At 36.6% G+C, this 19,317-nt stretch overlaps 2 protein-coding genes across 2 annotated transcripts in view; one reads left to right on the forward strand and one right to left on the reverse strand.

The window, feature by feature from the left end:
• wdfy4 (WDFY family member 4) overlaps positions 1-19,317 on the forward strand; it is a 58,484-nt gene that overhangs the window by 29,983 nt on the left and 9,184 nt on the right. The window contains exons 41-54 of the mRNA XM_065296545.2: positions 2,903-2,980; positions 3,079-3,270; positions 3,363-3,447; positions 3,731-3,903; positions 7,244-7,392; positions 7,637-7,757; positions 9,616-9,701; positions 9,801-9,860; positions 14,940-14,982; positions 16,386-16,505; positions 16,597-16,714; positions 16,901-17,010; positions 17,839-17,992; positions 18,631-18,722. Coding sequence (XP_065152617.1) covers positions 2,903-2,980; positions 3,079-3,270; positions 3,363-3,447; positions 3,731-3,903; positions 7,244-7,392; positions 7,637-7,757; positions 9,616-9,701; positions 9,801-9,860; positions 14,940-14,982; positions 16,386-16,505; positions 16,597-16,714; positions 16,901-17,010; positions 17,839-17,992; positions 18,631-18,722 — 1,581 coding nt within the window. The remainder of the gene's footprint in view (positions 1-2,902; positions 2,981-3,078; positions 3,271-3,362; positions 3,448-3,730; positions 3,904-7,243; positions 7,393-7,636; positions 7,758-9,615; positions 9,702-9,800; positions 9,861-14,939; positions 14,983-16,385; positions 16,506-16,596; positions 16,715-16,900; positions 17,011-17,838; positions 17,993-18,630; positions 18,723-19,317) is intronic.
• Positions 10,911-14,177, reverse strand: lrrc18a (leucine rich repeat containing 18a). Its single transcript, XM_065296546.2, has 2 exons — positions 14,041-14,177; positions 10,911-12,145 (listed from the first exon to the last, which is right to left on the reverse strand). The coding sequence occupies exon 2, from the start codon at positions 12,139-12,141 to the stop codon at positions 11,278-11,280; it is 864 nt and encodes a 287-aa protein (XP_065152618.1). The 5' UTR covers positions 12,142-12,145; positions 14,041-14,177; the 3' UTR covers positions 10,911-11,277.

The following is a 19,317-nucleotide window of genomic DNA, read 5'->3' on the forward strand; positions in this document are numbered from 1 at the left end:
GCAGCCCTGATCTGATGAAAACATTCATTTTGTGTTACTCCATGTCAGAGCAGTTTTTGACAGCCTATCAGATGTCTTGATAAATTGTCCTATGTGAAAACAAACATGCAGCTTTGAATTTGGTGTTAGTTTCTGGAAAGTCTTCCTAAATGTCCGAATAATGTTTGTACTGTATATATCATAAGGTACGAACATGCAAGTCTATATGAGTTTTATAACCAGGTCTTCATTTCTTAACCATGTAGCACAGCGCAGGGAAAACTTTCCTCTGGATTCATTTCATATATATGCTACGGACTAATTATATCTTCATAATAGAAAGATAATTAACATAGCTAATGATCAAGTTAAGTTTATTACACATTCGCCAACAGCCTAGAATGAAGCTGACATTATGTTATGTTATCATCAAAGGTAGTCCTTTTCTGCGGAAAGTAATTAAAATGGAAATCAGTGTGATGTTAATTGCAGAGGGGATGCTGTTTAATGTTGCGCTTGTACGGGGCCAATAAGTTTGCTGTTTGCTGGTAAATAGCATAATTAATGCTATATATTACTTATGATTCTCTAAATAAAGGAATGCGATTAGGCGATGATTCAGTGTTTATCTGTCAAGACAGGGCCATAATTACTCATTTGAACTTCTTTGTAGCGCTTCTTAATCCTGCCACCCATTTGGCACACACATGCACAGTTTTTTAGTTTTATAACTTAGTTTTTATCACTTGAGTCGTTTTTACCCCCCAAATTGTACTTTTTTGTGAATTTTTTTAACTTGGCTGTGGCATACTGCAGTCAGCATTACATTTGTTGGTGACGAAAGCAGATTTAGCACAGAGAAATTAAAAAGCTATTTCATAGTATTTCCAATAAAATTATTAAAATGTAATTAAAATCCTTCTGCACTTTTCTGTTTGGAGAGGATTTAGTTTGTATAGTGACACTAATCAAAAAGTCTTAGTGGTAATACTTTACAATAAGGTTGTATTTGTTAACATTAATAAATGCATTAGCTAACACAAGCTACAGTAACAATGAACAGTGTTGTTTATCAGCATTTATTAATCTTTGTTAGTGAAAGTTAATGCCATTACAATTGTTTATGTTAGTTTATTGTGCATTAACTGATGTTAACAGTTAAACATTTTAATAAAAAATTTTTTAGTAGTAAATACTAAAATGAATATGAAGATTAATAAATGGGATTCACCAGTATATCGACCTATACTTTGTATCGGCAGATAAAAGCATTTTTCCCACTAATAGACATTGACCGATTTTTTTAAAACAGCCGAGGTTCACAGCAGATTATATTCTGGCAATCAAAAGGGGCAGAAAAGCTCGTATGCTCTGCACTTCTAGCATTTAATGACAAAACTATCAGTATTGAAATCAGTAGATGTCATTAGCCTTATCGAATCTGCACAGAAATGTTGTATCCCTGCATCCCTATTAATAAATGCTATGTATTGTTCTTTGTTAGTTTATGTTAGCTAATTCATTAATGGTAACAAATACAACATTATTGTAAAGTGTTAAAGGAAAACACCACATTTTATCATATTTTACTATGTTCTTACCTCAACTTAGATTAATTAATACATCCCTATCTTTATTTAATGCGTACACTTAATCTTTGTACAGCGCGTTGTGAATGTGTTAGCATTTAGCCTAGCCCCATTCATTCCTTAGGATCCAAACTGGGATGAATTTAGAAGCCACCAAACACTTCCATGTTTTCCTCTTTTAAAGACTGTTACATGAGTATTACACGAGTAAGTATGGTGGCACAAAACAAAACGTGGCACTTAGTTTGCAGCACTTCGTCCTCGGGCGCAGTAATATTGACAGACGTTTGATCGAGAGGAAGTTGTCAGGAGTGATAATCTTAATGCGCGCTGAGGTCGAAGTGCTGCAAACTAAATGCTCTTCCGCCATACAATATAGTTCTCATTTGTTATCCCCATAAAAAATCACCATGTTTTATTTTGTGCAACCATACTTGCTAGTGTAACTACTCATGTAACAGTCTTTAAATAGGGAAAACATGGATGTGTTTGGTGGCTTCTAAATTCATCCCTGTTTGGATCCTAAGGAATGAATGGGGCTAGGCTAAATGCTAGCACATTCATAACACGCTGTACAAAGATTAAGTGTACACATTGATGAAAGATAGGGATGTATTAATTTGTCTAAATTGAGGTAAAAACATAGTAAAATATTGAAAAACCGTGGTGTTTTCCTTTAACGAAAACACTAATAATGTTTTAACCCCCTCAAGCCAGTATTTAAGATATTTACATTGTAAGTTAAAGTCCACATTTCATTAGGTAAAATGTGCACAGTCAGAGAATGCTAAGATTTTTAGAAAACATTTCCATGTGAACTAACTTTCTCCCAGTCTTGGGTTATGATTTAATCCGTAACAGTGTTGGATTCAGTAGTCTTCCGGTTCACCTCTAGTCTCTGAACTGCAGTGTGTGTGTGGCTGTTTGGCTGGGTTAGAGAGGACACCACAGCGATGATTGCTTTAATGAGCCTTTAAGTAAATCTAGATATGAGCAGGTCGGTGGTGAAGTACACAGGCTTCCTGAAGCGCTAATGCCTATCAGTACAATAAATCAGCAGGACACAGAGCATGGCGCAGGGCCAGCAGTCACCTCACACTGCGCTTATATTATACTTTAAGTTAATTAGAGCACGCAGAGGACTATTGGAGACAGCTTTATTGTATGGTTAAATAGCCACTAGCTTGTTTTTCCCGCATGAATGCAATTTGCAAAATCTTATTGTAACTGTGTGCAAACCTAATAGCTACAGATGATAGTTTACATACATATAACTGTCCGATTGTAACGCACCTTTATGTGTCTGGGTGGTGTGTGTTTTGTTTCCATCAAAGGGGTTCGTCATCGACATGGAGACGCATTGGCAAACTTGTGAAACCATATTTGATGGCATGTTAAAAAGCCACACTCAGGTCTGTTATTATTATTATTTATTTAATACTTTCTGTATAATGGCTGTTCCCCAGTAATCCATCAAATACAGTTTTCATTGTGCTGTTTTTTTGTGTAGATGATTCACAGTGAGAATGATAGTATAGCCGGTCAGTGGCTAAGAATTGAGGAAGATCTGCTCAGGGAAAGGGGCCTGTTTGGCCCCGGGCCCGGTGTCTTTCTCAAACGAGGCTGGGTACAGAATACAGCAGAGGGACGCAATCGCACACGTTCCCGAATTCGCCGTAAAGAACTACGCCGTTCCAAAAAGGTAATCTGTCGTTGAGCATATAAAAGTCTATCCGGTAAATATTTTGGGCTTTTAGGAAGGTAAGATAAATTAATTTTGGGTTATTTTTTTAGATGCCATCATTCACTTCAAGCCTCATTCAGAAGAATATCACAGAAGAAAAAAAAGCAATTGTGGAAACAACTGAGGCTGATTCAGGTATCTGTGGCATCTCTGTTGGCAGGAGGCCTTTAAACCATTACACATTGTAATAAGCCAGATTGTAATTTGGGTTACCTACAAAAAATACCAACACACATGCTCTACCTCCCAGGCTACTTCTCCGACAACCAAATTGCATTTGTTCATAAATTTGTCTGGTTATTGTAGATTACTTTAGTGCAAATGGCCACACTGTGTACAAACAATTGTTTTTATCATAGTTTTGTATTGTGCAGCTGTGTCATTCCATTTGATTTTTAATGTCTTTGTTTTATCTTAGAGCCCAGGATTCTGTGTGAGACGGGCCGGGAGGTTGAAGAGGAGCCGGGGTTAGACTGTGAGCGTTTGACTTTCTTCCCAGTGCTGAATGACGCCTCTCTTCAAAGTGAGGATTTCTCCGATCAGTGCACAGACACACAGCTTATACTGCAGGAGCTGGTGCCCGGCGAAGAGGTGCAAGTGACCACTATATACATCTATACACCACAGTACTTATACAATACACATCATGTTCCATTTTCAGGCTTTATTGCAGATAACATGTGTTTAGCCTGACAGGGCTCGTCATATTAACAGGGTTTTCAGTGTCTGACAGAAGTATTAATAAGGAACAGTAGGGGGTGATGTCTGCTGTCTTGTATTCATTCAGTAGGTGGTGTGTCCTGCTGTGCTGTGTGTCAGCTGAATTGCCCTCTTCGTACTTATTAATATAGAACTGCACACGCTTACCACGGCCTACGTCTGCATTCTTATTTCCAGAGACAACATGATGGCTGTAATTTACAGGCACCATATCTTTGGTGGCTTAGCTTTTTATTATTGCTCAGGACTTTTCACAGATGTAGTATTACTGTACTGTATGTAGATGCAATATTATTACTGTTGCGAGGAGACGTTCCCTAGCGGTTGACACACATGCTCCCATTTCTGCTCAGTATTTCAATTAATGAAAGTGGCAGCCATTACTTAAATAATAAAATAAACAAAATATATCCTAATGCTGGGAAAAACATATATTCCCTCTTTATAATCCCTAAGGTTAAGTCATGTATACATGATGTTGGATACCTGTAAGATAGGGGTTATCAGGAGGTTCTAGGGGACCTCCAAGAGGTTCTAGAGCAGTGGTTCTCAAACTTTTTCAGCGTGCGGCCCCTCTTGTGTACGGTGCATTCCTTCGCGCCCCCCCCCCCAAAGAAAATGTATGACAAAAAACTTTCTAAAACTTAACATTTTAATTAAACAAAACATTAAATTATACAAAATAGTGCTGTTGGTTAGTATTCTTATTTTTTTTAGGTTTAATTACACAGAATTCATGATAAGTTAAGGTATTTTATAAAATGTCATATTTTCGACCATCTTGCGGCCCCCCTGGGGGCCCTGGATTGAGAACCACTGTTAGAGGGTCCCCAGAAAATGTAAGAGATTTTTTTATAAACTTTAGTTAAAATGTAGGAGTTTATCTCTCATTTATCTCTTCTTGCTACATACATTTCATTCTCATTTACACTTGCTTTGTGTCTTTCAAATGTGTTATAACAGTACAGTCCTCTTTGTCTCACTCACTGGAATTTTTAAGGCAGTATTCGTTGTAAAGCTGCGATGAAGCAATGTTCTGCAGTCAAATAAATTTGAATTTAAAATGTTCCTCTTTAGATTTATACATCCAGCATTACTCGAAGTATAGCCAATTGTATTTGTTGTACATAAAAATATATAAATTGATATGTATTTCAGGTAGGGGTCCTTCACAGAATATTTATCATATTCGGGGGTCCTTGGCATTATCAATTTTTATTTGACAGGTTTTAGAAAATAAAAATACGTAATTTTATTCTTGATAATTAAACCGGACTCTTGCCCTGAACATAGCCATAGAAGCTGGCAATACATAAAAAAAAATAAGGGAGTAAAAGAAGTTAAAATAAGTAAGGATAAGGAAATTATGCACATCCAAATTGTCTTCAACAGGTGCAGGATAAAAAATATATCAACATATACAGATAAACAAGGGAATTCTGCACACTGTTAAATCTATACTCTTGAATAATATTTGAATTGACTAAATCTTTTAATAGACTAACAGAGTGCATATTTCCTTTGTTTTTCTTTATAAAAAGGCTATAACAAAAATTAAAAAAAAAATTAAATGATAAAATAAATAAATATGATTACCAATGTCATAATATGTAACTTATTGATTGTCTGCCAAGGTTCCTTTGACTGGTCAGTTTTGCAACATGGATTCTTAGAAAAGATGTGTTAATTTTTTACACATTGTTTTGTGTTACGCTGTTTACCATTAAATGTGTTGTCTTTAAAGTGATAGTTCACATTAAAATAAAAATTATGTCATCATTTACTCATCCTCATGTTATTATAAACCTGTATGAATTTTTTTTGATTAACACAAAAGAAGATATTTTGAGAAATGATGGTAAACACACAGCAGATAGTGACTATTGACTTCCATAGTAAGAAAAAAATATAGTGTGTTAAGTATTGTAATAAATGACTGTAAGCACACAATTGACGGTACCCATTAAATTCCATCATATTTTTTTATTCCTAAAGTCAATGGTCATCTGCTGTGTGTTTATCATCATTTCTCAAAATATCATCTTTTGTGTGAAATGCATACAGGTTAAGAACAACATGAGGATGAGTAAATGATGACAGAATTTTCATTTTTAAGTGAACTTTCCCTTTAACTAGACACAAAATGTGTTGTTTTACTACAACCGTTTAAGAGTGTAAAAATCCTATGTTGTTCCATAGTCAGTTTGACTATAAATTAAAGATTAAAAATTGTAATGTTTGAAGTGGCTTAAAACCATAGATTTGTTAAATGTTAAACTTTTTATGATTGTACCTACAAATCTCTAAACAGTTTTCAGTTTCAAACACAGCCAAATCCTTAAATTAAAATGGTGGAGCAGAAGATAGAGTAGATACCCATGTTTATGATGTGAACTTCCACCTTAAACTCATGAGAACCTTCTCTAGCAGTAAATATGTACCTGGTGTAAATCTCCAAGACCAGACAGAATAAGGAGTGACTCGGGTCAGGGCTGATTCTGTTTAAAGTTCTGCCTGAAACCAAATCCCCACCAGGTGGACCATATATTTAAACAAGGCCTTAATCAATTAGCGTGTTGCTATTGTGGCTGTGTCATTGATTAATTCTGGTAATAAACAGTGGGGCCTTCTCTCCGTGCTGGTGAGAGGACGCTTGCACGGAGAGGAGGCGCTGATTTGATTTGTATTAATTGTGGAGCGGCTGGCAGTGCGGCGGGACCCCATATGTTTCGTGGACGCGCATCCCCGGAGCCCAAAGCCACCGTGACTCAGGGCTGAGGCCAGGTGCAGCTGCTTGCTGTGAAATGAAGGGAGACAATACGATTAGCCACGCATAATCGAGAGGTTTCGCGCGGACTCCGCCCGCGGAGGATTTGGCTCCGTCTCACCATCACACCATCCATTCAGCGTCTTTCCTTTTTCTTCCTTTAATTTTTGTCTCTCCACCATGTTGTTTAGATAATGAAGTGGTAACAGTGATCAATCAAGACCAGGGTAGCGTTTCTTTGACATGTTGGCCCCAGGGCACAATTCGGGAGGCAGGCTGCAGTGACACTCCGTACAACTGTTGAAAACTTGGCTTAGTGTCGTGTTTGCTCATTCATTTAATTTGGCTGCATGTAAAGCAAATTACACATTTATTTTAAACCGTTCAGTGCAAAGTCGTGGACAATACTGTAACCCACTTGACGGATTTGTTTCTGTTTCTCAGGTCAAAGCAAAGCACTGTGTGGTGATCGTCAGTGGTCATGTGGTGTCCGATGGCGTGCTGTTGTTTGGTAAAGATGACCTTTACATATGTGAGGGCTTCACGTTGACCTCCACAGGAGATGTGTGCTGTAGAATCCATCATCAAACCAAGTAAAATACATTTTTTGTCTTTAATAATCACTCAAAATCTTATATATACAGTATAGTTGTATACAGTACATACTGCGTAAAAAAAAATGTTGCATTTTTGTCTAATTTAGTGCATATGTTTTTTTTTTTTGTTTTTTTTTACAAATGACACTGTATAATCAGTATATTAATGTCATAAATGTTTAAATTCTTTGCATTTACAAAATATAAACATACAATTTGAGAATATCTTGTTTTTTTGTAGTGTGAGAGACACGTATATCTGTAGCATGATGAATAAAGAAAAAAACTCATTGAGTCCGAGCTGCAAATGCTGGTCATATGATGACATCAAAGAGGCAAATTTCATGCGCTATCTGCTTGAGGTGAGAATCGTAGAGCTCACAGTAACTTGACATAGTAAAACTGCTTGAATATAATTTTTTATGTAAGGGATAATATATAGCCAGCCGGTTGTTAGTGCAGAAATGAGCCCCGACAGTGTGATCAGGACCCGACACGAATCGGAGGGTCTTGTATCACACTGAAGGGGCTTATTCGTAATAATAACTGGCTGGCTGTACATTATCCCGCTTAGTTTATGACTATTTAAGTAAGGTAAGAAACATTAAATATTGATTTGGAATATTTCTAACGAATGCAGACCTTTCGTGAGGAAAACCTGTTTATGTTCGATTTAAGATAAGACAAGACTTTCAAATGTCATGAATACACTATACTTACAAGTTATTAAACCATATTAAGTCATATATTTTATTAAAAGCATATTTAAATTTAACTTTTGTGTAAGATTTACCTGCAGGGGAGAGCGGGGCACAACCTTACGCTTTTTAGTTTTGGCTTAACCATTCAAAAATATGTCTGATTAATTATATTTTTACACAAGCAACACACACATCTCTGCTTCAAATGAACATTTTAAGTTTGTTTCTAGTATTTACCATTCTTGGACAATTACACCAAACGTGACAGAAGTGCAAACGTTACAACTTACCCCATAGGTGGGGTTCATTGTAACAGGCAGGGGGTTAGTTGTAACACTTGCTAAAAATTAAGTTTGCAGGCAAGTATTTCAATACTATTTTGTCTATATACTTGAAGTGGATGTTGTTTATATATCTGTCTATAATAGACAGGTATCCACACTGTATTCATTCATCCAGCCCTTTTCTAACAATAGTTCAATTATAAATGGATACAAATGTCTAAATATGTGAGAAAAAGGCAAATTTATGACAAAACATTTATTTATATGTGACCCAGTCTGTAATAACCATACTTAAGTTTCAAAATCAAATTCTGAGATAATGAGCATCAAAGTCTGATTTTAGCCATTTATTTATTTATGATTTCAGTCTTTGACGTGATCTTATTCAATCAATATTAAAGATATGAGCAAAAATAAATTTGATACACAATTTTTGATAAGACAGGCACATTTATTTTGTTGGCAGCGAGCAATCATTTATGTGTAGCCTATTTAAAACAAGGGCAAGAATAACGCTAACTTTAGCAGTATCGTAAGTGCTGAGGGGTTAGTTGTAACACAGCGTTTCAATTAAACCGCTGGGTCAAAATATTTTCAAGCCCACCAAAAAAGTGGCTAAGAGCTGCAGACATATTTCAAAACAATGCTATGTTTTAGTCAACAAGACACTGATTAATATGACATAGCATTGGATTTGGTATCTTACACACCCAACTTAGAAACCGATAAAAAAAACATATGATGAAAACATTTACTTACATGCCACCAAAACACTCGTTCATCAATAACTCTCTGGAAAAAACTTTATACATTTCCAATAATTTGCGGGAGATCGTCTTTTGGCAGCATGAAAAAAATACCGGAAAAACAAAACGCTCAACCTTGTGCAACAATGTAAACAGTCCGTGTTACAACTAACCCCGCATTAGTTTTTGCCCCGCGCACCCCTACTTGTCAATATTATTTGCAGCATCCGGGTTACCATGTGTTATTAGTTCTGACCGGTTGTTATCTGGGAATTATAAACCTGCAAATGTTGCGACTAGCCAATCAGAATCAAGCATTCCAATAAGCCTCATAATAAGACCAAATTAAATCCTGTTGCTTTTATGATATTTATTTTGTGCTGATACCTGTGATGTACAACAGTCTTTATACAGTATGCTGTGCATTTATATATAATTTTTGTTTTGTTTATCTAATTGTATTTTTGGTTTCATTTAACAATACTTTAGGACAACGCTCTGGAGATATTCTTGAAGAACGGATCTTCAGTGTTTCTCGTATTCTTCAACAATGACCACGTCAATGCCTATAAAAGGTAAACCGAGAGAGTACCTGAGCTGTGTGCAGGTGCAAGTGTAATTCAGACCAAATTGATTTCTCTTGATTTCTCTTCTCTCTTTGTCCGTCTTTCCAGGCTGTGCTCTGTGGTCTCCTCATTAAAGGGAAAAGGACCAGAGACTGTATTTAATGTGAGGTGAGTGTCAAAGCAGTCGAGAACAAATTACCATCATCTACCGTACCAGTGCTCACAGACAGCTGCCGCTTCAGTCTCTGATACTTTTATATTGAAACGGACCGAGTTCTGTGGTTTTAAAGTTTCCAGAAAAGCCATTCTCAGCTGTATGTGGTTATATATTGACAGGAAGACTCTCAATCCCCTGAGCAATATATAGCCATTACACGGAAAATACAACTACTGCATCTTCAGCACTTTCTATCAATTAAAACAACCTCTGTAACTTTTCCTCCAAGTCATAAGCACCTGGTGCACCTCATGATTTTATTGTTGTTAATTGTCTGCAAGGGTGCAGTAAGCACTCTTCCTTTTCGTTATTTGATTTTGTTTCGGTTCAAATTGCCGTTCTTCCTTTACTCACTATTTCAATTCCATCTCAATTTAACTGCAACACATTCTTCATATCAGAGTTGCCTTGTGTGTTTTTGGGTTTACACTTGATATAATCTTACCCACATTAGCTTTAAAACCAAAATTTGATATCCGTTATTATTGCACGGCTTGTTGGAATGCTTGATTCTGATTGGCCATTTGCTGGTTTGTTATTCCCAGATAACACAGGGTAACCCAGACGCTGCAAATCATTTTGACAGGAACAGCTTAAAGGGACATTCCACTTTTCTAATATTAAAAGTTACAAAAGGGACTATTTTCGGCTGCTGCGTAATATCATTGCGCCTCCTGCAGCCATTACAGCTGCAAAGTCCTTAATTATTATGCCAGAATGAGAATATAGTTCCTAGACATATCTGCCTAGAATATCGCAACTTTTAATTTTCCGTCGTTCTTAGTACACGATGTAACTACAGAAGAGTGAAGTTTTAAATGGGAAAAATATAGAAACTATTTGGTTATTTTTAGCGCGATGCTAATGGTCTAATCAGATTCAATGAATTATGCTAAGCTATGCTAAAAATGTTACCGATCAGCTGAATGGATTCCAAAACGGTAAAAATCAAATGTTTAACTCTAGGGGAGCTGGAAAATTAGCTTTTTTTTTAAAAAGTGGAATGTCCTTTAAATATTACACAAACAATATATACATAAATGTCTTTTAATAACATATATGACATTATATTTACAAATGTTTAAATGAAATAGTGTGTTCTTGACATTGAATGTGTTGTCTTATCAATATTTAATGTTCCTCACCTTACTTATGAGGTAAATAGCCATGTAAAACATGAGATAATGTGCAGGCAGAAATAAGCCTCCGATTCGTGTCGGGTCCTGATCACACTGTCAGGGCTTATTTCTGCAGTAACAACCGGCTGCCTATACATTATTCCTTACTTAAATATTCTGCACAAAAGGTACATCTCACATTGTCTAAGCCATAGTTTTATTCATTAAAATACAGGTGGACATTCAAATATTAACAGTTGTACGTAAAAGACCATTTATTGGTATCTTCAGCAGGTCTGGCGTGTCCTTTATTAGATGTCTGAGGTGAGAAAAGAGTCTTTTGCCGCCACATATCTTGATTACCTCGAGCTACTGAGTTTGGCGTGATCAGCCCTGAAAAATGACTCTTCCTTTGTGATCTGTGATCGAACAGATTGTTCTTTCTGAATCTTTGCCTTTCCTCCTTACACTTCTCTAGGCAAGGCTGGCAGAAATCTTCTTCTCTGACCAAATACAGATTTCCCGCCGTCTTTACGCAGTCGGGGGCATTGCCGTCTACCAGTGTGTAAGCCACAGGGTTGCGATTTGTGTTGAGCTTCCTCAGGTTGGGCAGCACGTGGAGGCATTCGGGTACCTCTGTGAGCAAGTTGTCAAAAAGGCTCAGCTCCGTCAGGTTTGTTAGAGCAACCAAGGTGGGAGGGAGGGTGGTCAGACGGTTCATACCCAAGTTCAAAACCTGGAGGTGCTTCAGACTTCCTATTTCAGGTGAAAGGCCGGTCGAGTCTAGTTTGTTGTTACAGAGGTTCAGGTGGACCAGAGATCCCAGGCGTCCAATGCTTTCAGGTAGCTGCTCAATATGGTTGCTGTGAAGGTCTAACCAATGCAAAGCTGTAAACTGGCTGATGAATTCTGGGATTGTTTTTAATTTGTTCCGGCTCAGATCAAGTTCCTGTAAGTTCCTTAGTTTTAGCAGACACTTGGGAAACACGGTAATGCCGATGTTGCTGAGATCAAGTCGTAGTTTGCCCTCTGGAGTTACTCTCAGGGCATTTTTGGCCATTTTTAAAGTTATCTTGGTGCCTTTGTCTCCACTTGCTCTCTTCCCCTTAGCCATGAAGCTGTACAGACACAGAATAATGGTTAAGCGTTTCTGAAGCATCAATTTGATTAAGTCTTTACCCGAATCGTGTAATTATTATCTCAGGACCTTGTAGCTGTAAACGTGTTTAACTTAATGACGAGACAGTTCAGTTGTTTGAATAGGGATGGAGGTATCGTGTATAGCCAGAGGGTCCGTGGAGGTGTGGAGAGAGGGGTCTAATGCTCACACCCTGACTCACTCACCCAGCTCACCCTAAAGGGATCTTTTAGGATAATGCTATTCTCTAATTAAGGCTAATACCAGATAACAGTGGGTACAGGAGACACTGAGCACATATTGTGGCAAGGCAAATGAAAGCTGTTTGCGTTCCAGCTGATTGATCCAAGGTGGCGCTAGCAGTCTGTGTAGAGAAAGTCAAATCAGTACTTTGATAAATGACACTGGAAAGAGATTTAAACTCGCTCTGCTCATATCTCCCCATTAAAATGGAGGAGTGGCTGCATTGTAAGCCCTTTGGCGACTCATTAATCACATTGGTAGATGGGCTAATACGGCTCGTCCTGTTTCTATTAGACCTTTTGTTTTTGAATCCGTTGCATCCGAGAGGTGCAATTACACAGAGCTGACCATCGTGATGATCCATCTTCATGTTGTTTGTGATTCACTGATTCTGAAGCCCTCCAAACCCAGAGAAAATTGGGGGTTGTTGCTATTTTCGTGACATATGAAATATAATAGATGCCGGAGCTACACGATTTAATACCAGAATTTATTTGTAACAGAAGAAATTGTTTATTATTGATGTGTCTGTGTTTGCAAATCTTTCAGTCAGTGGTTTTAAAGTCTCTTAAGAGAAGTTGTTTTTAAAAGTGGGCTGTGGATAGATTTATATAACACAGGATTTTCTATAAAAAATAAGAAAAATAGTGTATGTATATATGTGTATATATGTGTGTGTGTATATATATATATATATATATATATATATACTAGCGTTGGGTCAAAAATGGATGAATGGGTTGTTATTTAAAGGGGACATTTCACAAGACTTTTTTAAAGATGTTAAATAAATCTTTGGTGTCCCCAGAGTATGTATGTGAAGTTTTAACTCAAAATATCCCACAAATAATTTATTATAACATGTTAAAATTGCCACTTTGTAGAGATGCAGTTTTTGTGTGTGTCCTTTAAAATGCAAATAAGCTGATCTCTGCACTAAATGGCAGTGCTGTGGTTGGATAGTGCAGATTAAGGGGTGGTATTATCTCCTTTTGACATCACAAGGGGAGGCAAATTTCAAATACCTATTTTTCACATGCTTGCAGAGAATGGTTTACCAAAACTAAGTTACTGGGTTAATCTTTTTCACATTTTCTAGGTTGATAGAAGCACTGGGGAGCCAATTACTGTATAGTACTCAGATTTTCATGATATGTCCCCTTTAACCTACTGTATGCTGGGTTTTTTAACGCATTGTTGGGTCAGAAATAAACATTTTCTAGGTTAATGGCTAAGTAAATTATAGGGATGTAAAGTTTACTTCTAGCTCTTTTCTCTGGGTCTGAGAAAAGGTTCAAGACTCTTGTTTTTAAAGCATTCTCAATTCTACCAATGTCAAATGAAACAGTTTCTTCTCTTTTCAACCCAGTGTCAATGATATAACAATGATTACTTAAAAAGCGCTACTAAATCAATAGCCACATTGTTGGTGTCTTTAAACACTAGATTGTTAATCTGTTATGGACCAGATTTATTCCTTTACTTAAACAAGCGGCACAACTTCAAAATGGCTGAAGGTAAAAGGATAAGGCAAGAGCTTGTCAGTTAACTCCAACCGTCTTTTGTTACCAAAGATTTATTGCATTCCCATTTCCAGCAAAAGAATACGTAAAAAGTTTTTTTCTTACTCACATTTTTTAAACGAGGTCCATGCAAGAGAACTGCTTGAGAATCGGGGTGGATCTGTATTCCGAAGAGGCTTTGTCCTGTTTAACTGTAACTAAGCAACTGCTTACGCAGGGTGCCAAGTGTTTTATTGTCCTGTGACTGGAGTCTGTACAAAAGAAAGAGGAGAAAGAAATGTTGCAGTATTTGTGTTTCCGCCTCTCACATTACAGTTCAACAAAGTTCTTTAAAGTACTGTACATCAGACAGGATGTTAACAATTTCACTCCACCGTTGCAACAATTTTACTTTTAAATATATACAGCATATTGAATATACAGTACAGTTTTAGATTTTTACTAGTTTTATTTTGTAAAATAGTTTTATTTTGCAGTTTACTTGTTTTATTTTGTTATCCTGATTATTCTTATGAATGTCATCTTACTGTGTGTTGTGGACACAGTAAGAGCCACATTTATAATCTGTGTGAAGGGGCAAATAATCTTACATGTTAATAAGTTACTGTAGAATCCAGCTTTATAGGTATTTTAAAACCAATAGATGGCACCATTTACTCCTTTGAGATTAAATTATCTGATTGAAGAAAAGCCTACCTTTATTTATATACAGTAGTGGGCATTCGTGGCCTAATGGTTAGAAAGTCAGGGTTGCAACCCGAGAGTCTCATGGCATCTGTCCCCCATTTCAAGTATGGGTTACCATACACTTGTCATTACGTCACTTTCACTATTTCAGATGTGTGTCTTTCCTATAGCCCTCATGTTTGAAGACAGGCAGATTAGGTACTATTTATACCTATTCAAGGTATTTTGTGATTGTTCAAAAGTCAACAGTTTAGACAGCAGTACATGTCATGTAGTAAAGTATATTTTTCTTCAATTTTTTGTTTCGTTGTGTTCATACAGAAGAACATCCTCAGTTGAGAAGACTGTCCTCATTAAATGGCAGGTAATGCGTGTGCCTTCACTAAATTTAACTATTATTAACTTTCTACTTTTTCACTGATTTGATAATATACAGTACCAAAGTGTTCACTTATTGCAAGTCTATACTGATTATAACAAGCTTGTCCCTGATTATAGCTGAATTAAATCAGACAAATATAATACTTTGCATTAAGCCAAAATATTTTTAAAGGAAAACACCACAGTTTTTCAATATTTTACTATGTTCTTACCTCAACTTAGACTAATTTAAAACATACCTATTTTTATTCAATGCGTGCACTTAATCTTTGTACAACGCATCGTGAATGTGTTCGCATTTAGCCTAGCCCCATTCATTCCTTAGGATCCAAACAGGAATGAATTTAGAAGCCACCAATCACTTCCATGTTTTTCCTGTTTAAAGACTGTTACATGAGTAATTACACGAGTAAGTATGCTGGCACAAAATAAAATGTGTCAATTTTTGCAAACTAAGTGCTCTTCCGCCATACAATATAGTTCTAATTTTTTCCGCCTAAAAATTGCCATGTTTTATTTTGTGCCACCATACTTCCTCGTGTAACTACTCATGTAACAGTCTTTAAATAAGGAAAACATGGAAGTGTTTGGTGGCTTCTAAATTCATTCTTGTTTGGATCCTAAGTAAAGAATGGGCTAGGCTAAATGCTAACACATTCACGACACGCTGTACAGAGATTAAAGGGACACTTTACCCATTTGCATTAAGCTTTGTATAGTTAGAACCCCAGTCATGTTTTTGAATGATCGTGCATAATTTCCTCAGTTGCCGCTGAGACAGGAGAAATACAGATTTCAGTGTTGCACTTCCTTCTTTCAATGATGTAAAAATCATCATTTTGCATCATTGAAAGAAGGAAGTCCAATATATTTGTTGAGGGGGTAAGACTACAAACATCCCTTTTCTCGGTCAGATAGGCACCAAATTCTAAATGTATGTTACATTTCGACTACAGATATGACAAACTTTCAATAAAGATCAATGTTTCTACGGGTGAAATGCCCCTTTAAGTGCACGCATTGAAAAATAGATAGGTGTGTATTAATTCATCTAAGTTGAGGTAAGAACATAGTAAAATATTGAAAAACGTCTGTGTTTTCCTTTAATATACTTTGTAAACCAGCTAAAGTTATTTTTGTGATTTACTGTTTTGTATTGTACATAAAATAAAATATATAACCTTGATTTTTTTTTTATATTGACTGAGTAAGTTCATTTCAAAGATTGAAATTTAAAGTGAATATAATTGAAATCAAACTTTAATGCTCCTTATCTCATAATTAAATTGAGACTTTAGCCTGGATTTCACATATATTTTTAAAATATTGTAATATATTATTGTCTTAATATTTATATTTGTTATGTTATAATTGTATTTTCCATAGAGGGGGGAAATCAGTAACTTTGAATACCTCATGCATCTGAACACTCTTGCTGGACGAACATACAACGATTTAATGCAGTATCCTGTTTTTCCTTGGATCATTGCTGATTATGAATCAGAGGTGACAAAATCACTTCCATGCAGACTTTTTAATAAAGCATCTGCTGGAATTTTGTATTATTTAATTGTCAAATGTTTTCAATGTTCATTAGACTCTGGATCTGTTATCTCCTGCAACATTTCGTGACCTGTCTAAACCAATGGGAGCCCAAACAGAGAAAAGAAGAGAGAAATTCATTCAGAGATACCTCGAGGTAGAAAGTAATGAAGGTAAAACATCACTCTGATGCTCACTATACATTATTGTTTCTGGACTGTACTGAACATATACAAATGATGTCAAACATTGTTCATTTACATAGCATTTAATCCTGCTGGATGTATGCATGTGAGATAAACTATGGCTAAGATAAATGTGGTGTGGTTTCATTTGCTTTGTGAATGTTATGATTCCAGGTGATCTGTCTGCACAATGTCATTACTGCACACACTATTCCTCAGCTATCATAGTGGCCTCGTACCTGGTGAGGATGGAGCCATTCTCACAAACCTTTCTCTGCCTGCAGGTAAACATCTCACTTGTCTGAGATACAGATACATCACATACTGCTGTTTACATGAAACAAAAATGTTCGTTTGTCTCTTCTTTATAGAATGAAGCTCAAAACATACTGTGACAGAACGTCTCCTATAAAATTAATTTATCCAAAAAGCTCACTTGATAAAATAAGCTTCAGAGTTTTTGGCCTTGTTTGGGTTTGTGTGTGCCGTTGTTTGCTTTACAAACCGAATTAGGGTACGATTTTAATATGTATGCAAATAAATTCTTTTGCTTCACTTGCATGCAAAACCACATTTGGTTTTTAAAGAAAATCTCATTTTTGCACGAGGAACCAATTGATTAAAATAAAACGCCATGCATATTTGATAGCTGGTATAATGTAATACAGACATTTGGATAACACTTTGCAATGATATTTGCTTCACTTGAGCAGCGTTTCTCCGTACAGTAATATTCGTAATTAGATTTGTGCCACTAACAGTATATTACTTTCATTCAATGAGGGCATATTATTTTACTACAAATTGCATAACTTCTCCAGAGATTTTCATCAAGACACATAAATTCCCTTGAAAAATAAAAAGCCTGAATCAATTGCTTGAAAATGTCTCAAATCTAAGCAGTTGTTTCTTAGTATACATAGAGATCTTATCTGTATTATGACTTGTCTTCTCAATCTTTTAATGTAATACTGTAGATAGATTTCTTCTATTGCTGTCTTGCACTCAAAATAGCTATACCATCATTATTTTGCTTTGAAATAATGCTCAGGAATGCAACCTTGCTAGACTTTTCAAGGACATTTTTTGACTATTTCAAACTTATATTGCAGGGTGGATCGTTTGACGTTCCTGAGCGGACGTTCTACTGCATTCAGAAGGATTGGGAATCTGCATCTAAGGACAATATGAGTGATGTGAGAGAGCTCATTCCTGAGTTTTTCTACCTGCCAGACTTCCTTGTCAACTCCAACAACCTTGACTTTGGTAAGTCATCTATCTGTACAGTGCCAAAAGAACATCATTTTTTGTTATTTTACAAGTACACTCACCTAAAGGATTATTAGGAACACCTGTTCAATTTCTCAATAATGCAATGGTGTTATGATGTGGGGGATGTTTTCTTGGCACACTTTAGGCCCCTTAGTGCCAATTGGGCATCGTTTAAATGCCACGGCCTACCTGAGCATTGTTTCTGACCACCATGTACCCATCCTCTGATGGCTACTTCCAGCAGGATAATGCACCATGTCACAAAGCTCAAATCATTGCAAATTGGTTTCTTGAACATTGCAATGAGTTCTCTGTATTACAATGGCCCCCACAGTCACCAGATCTCAGCCCAATAGAGCATCTTTGGGATGTGGTAGAATGGGAGCTTCGTGCCCTGGATGTGCATCCAACAAATTTCCATCAACTGCAAGATGCTATCCTATCAATATGGGCCAACATATGCTTTCAGCACCTTGTTGAATCAATGCCACGAAGAATTAAGGCAGTTCTGAGGGCGAAAGCGGGTCAAACACAGTATTAGTATGGTGTTCTTAATAATCCTTTAGGTGAGTGTATATAAGCTATAATTATTAATCTAGTTTTATAAGCATGTAAAATGTGTGTTGACACAGGTTGCATGCAGGACGGGACGGCCTTGGGCGACGTGGTTTTGCCACCATGGGCCAAAGGAGACCCGCAGGAGTTTATCAGGATGCACAGAGAGGTCAGTCCCTCTCTGGCACATTCAGAGTATATCAATATCAAAATGAGCTTTTGTTCATCGCAGTGACAGTATGCTATACTGTTCTGCATACAATCGTCCACTTGAATTACTCTCAGATTATACACGAGATGGACAATAAGGGTCAGTGCCATCACAGAACGCACCAAGTTTCATTAAAATAATATCAGTGTCTGTGCAGCATTGAGATCCAGCTGAAGTTAAATAATGTTTAGAGCTGCTTCATTTCTCGTGTTTCTTGAGATAATAAGCACTTGTTGAGTTCATCAAGAAAGCCCCATTGCTGTGTTTAACGCCATTGTAATTAGGAGATAACAGGGCCAATTCAGCACAAGTACAATATTTGCACTCTCCTATAACTCCATTACAGAAGCCTGCTGGTTATTGGAATGAATGCATTTGTTTCTCGCTATGTTACGCCTGCAGGCATATAAGGACCAGGCTTTATCAGTTCCCAATCTACAGAGCAATATTTGTATCATTTCCAGATGGCATAAAATGAGTTATTCTGTCTGCTCGCTTTCCTTCATATGCAAATGAAGGGTAATATGGGGATCTTCCACAATTTAGAGCCCGT

Source organism: Paramisgurnus dabryanus, chromosome 20 (genome assembly GCF_030506205.2).
Source record: "Paramisgurnus dabryanus chromosome 20, PD_genome_1.1, whole genome shotgun sequence".
In the NCBI taxonomy this organism is placed as follows: Eukaryota; Metazoa; Chordata; class Actinopteri; order Cypriniformes; family Cobitidae; genus Paramisgurnus; species Paramisgurnus dabryanus.

What these genes read in the sequence shown, in the direction of transcription:
- lrrc18a (XM_065296546.2), bottom strand. Translation starts at nt 12,141, where the DNA reads ATGGCTAAGGGGAAGAGAGCAAGTGGAGACAAAGGCACCAAGATAACT.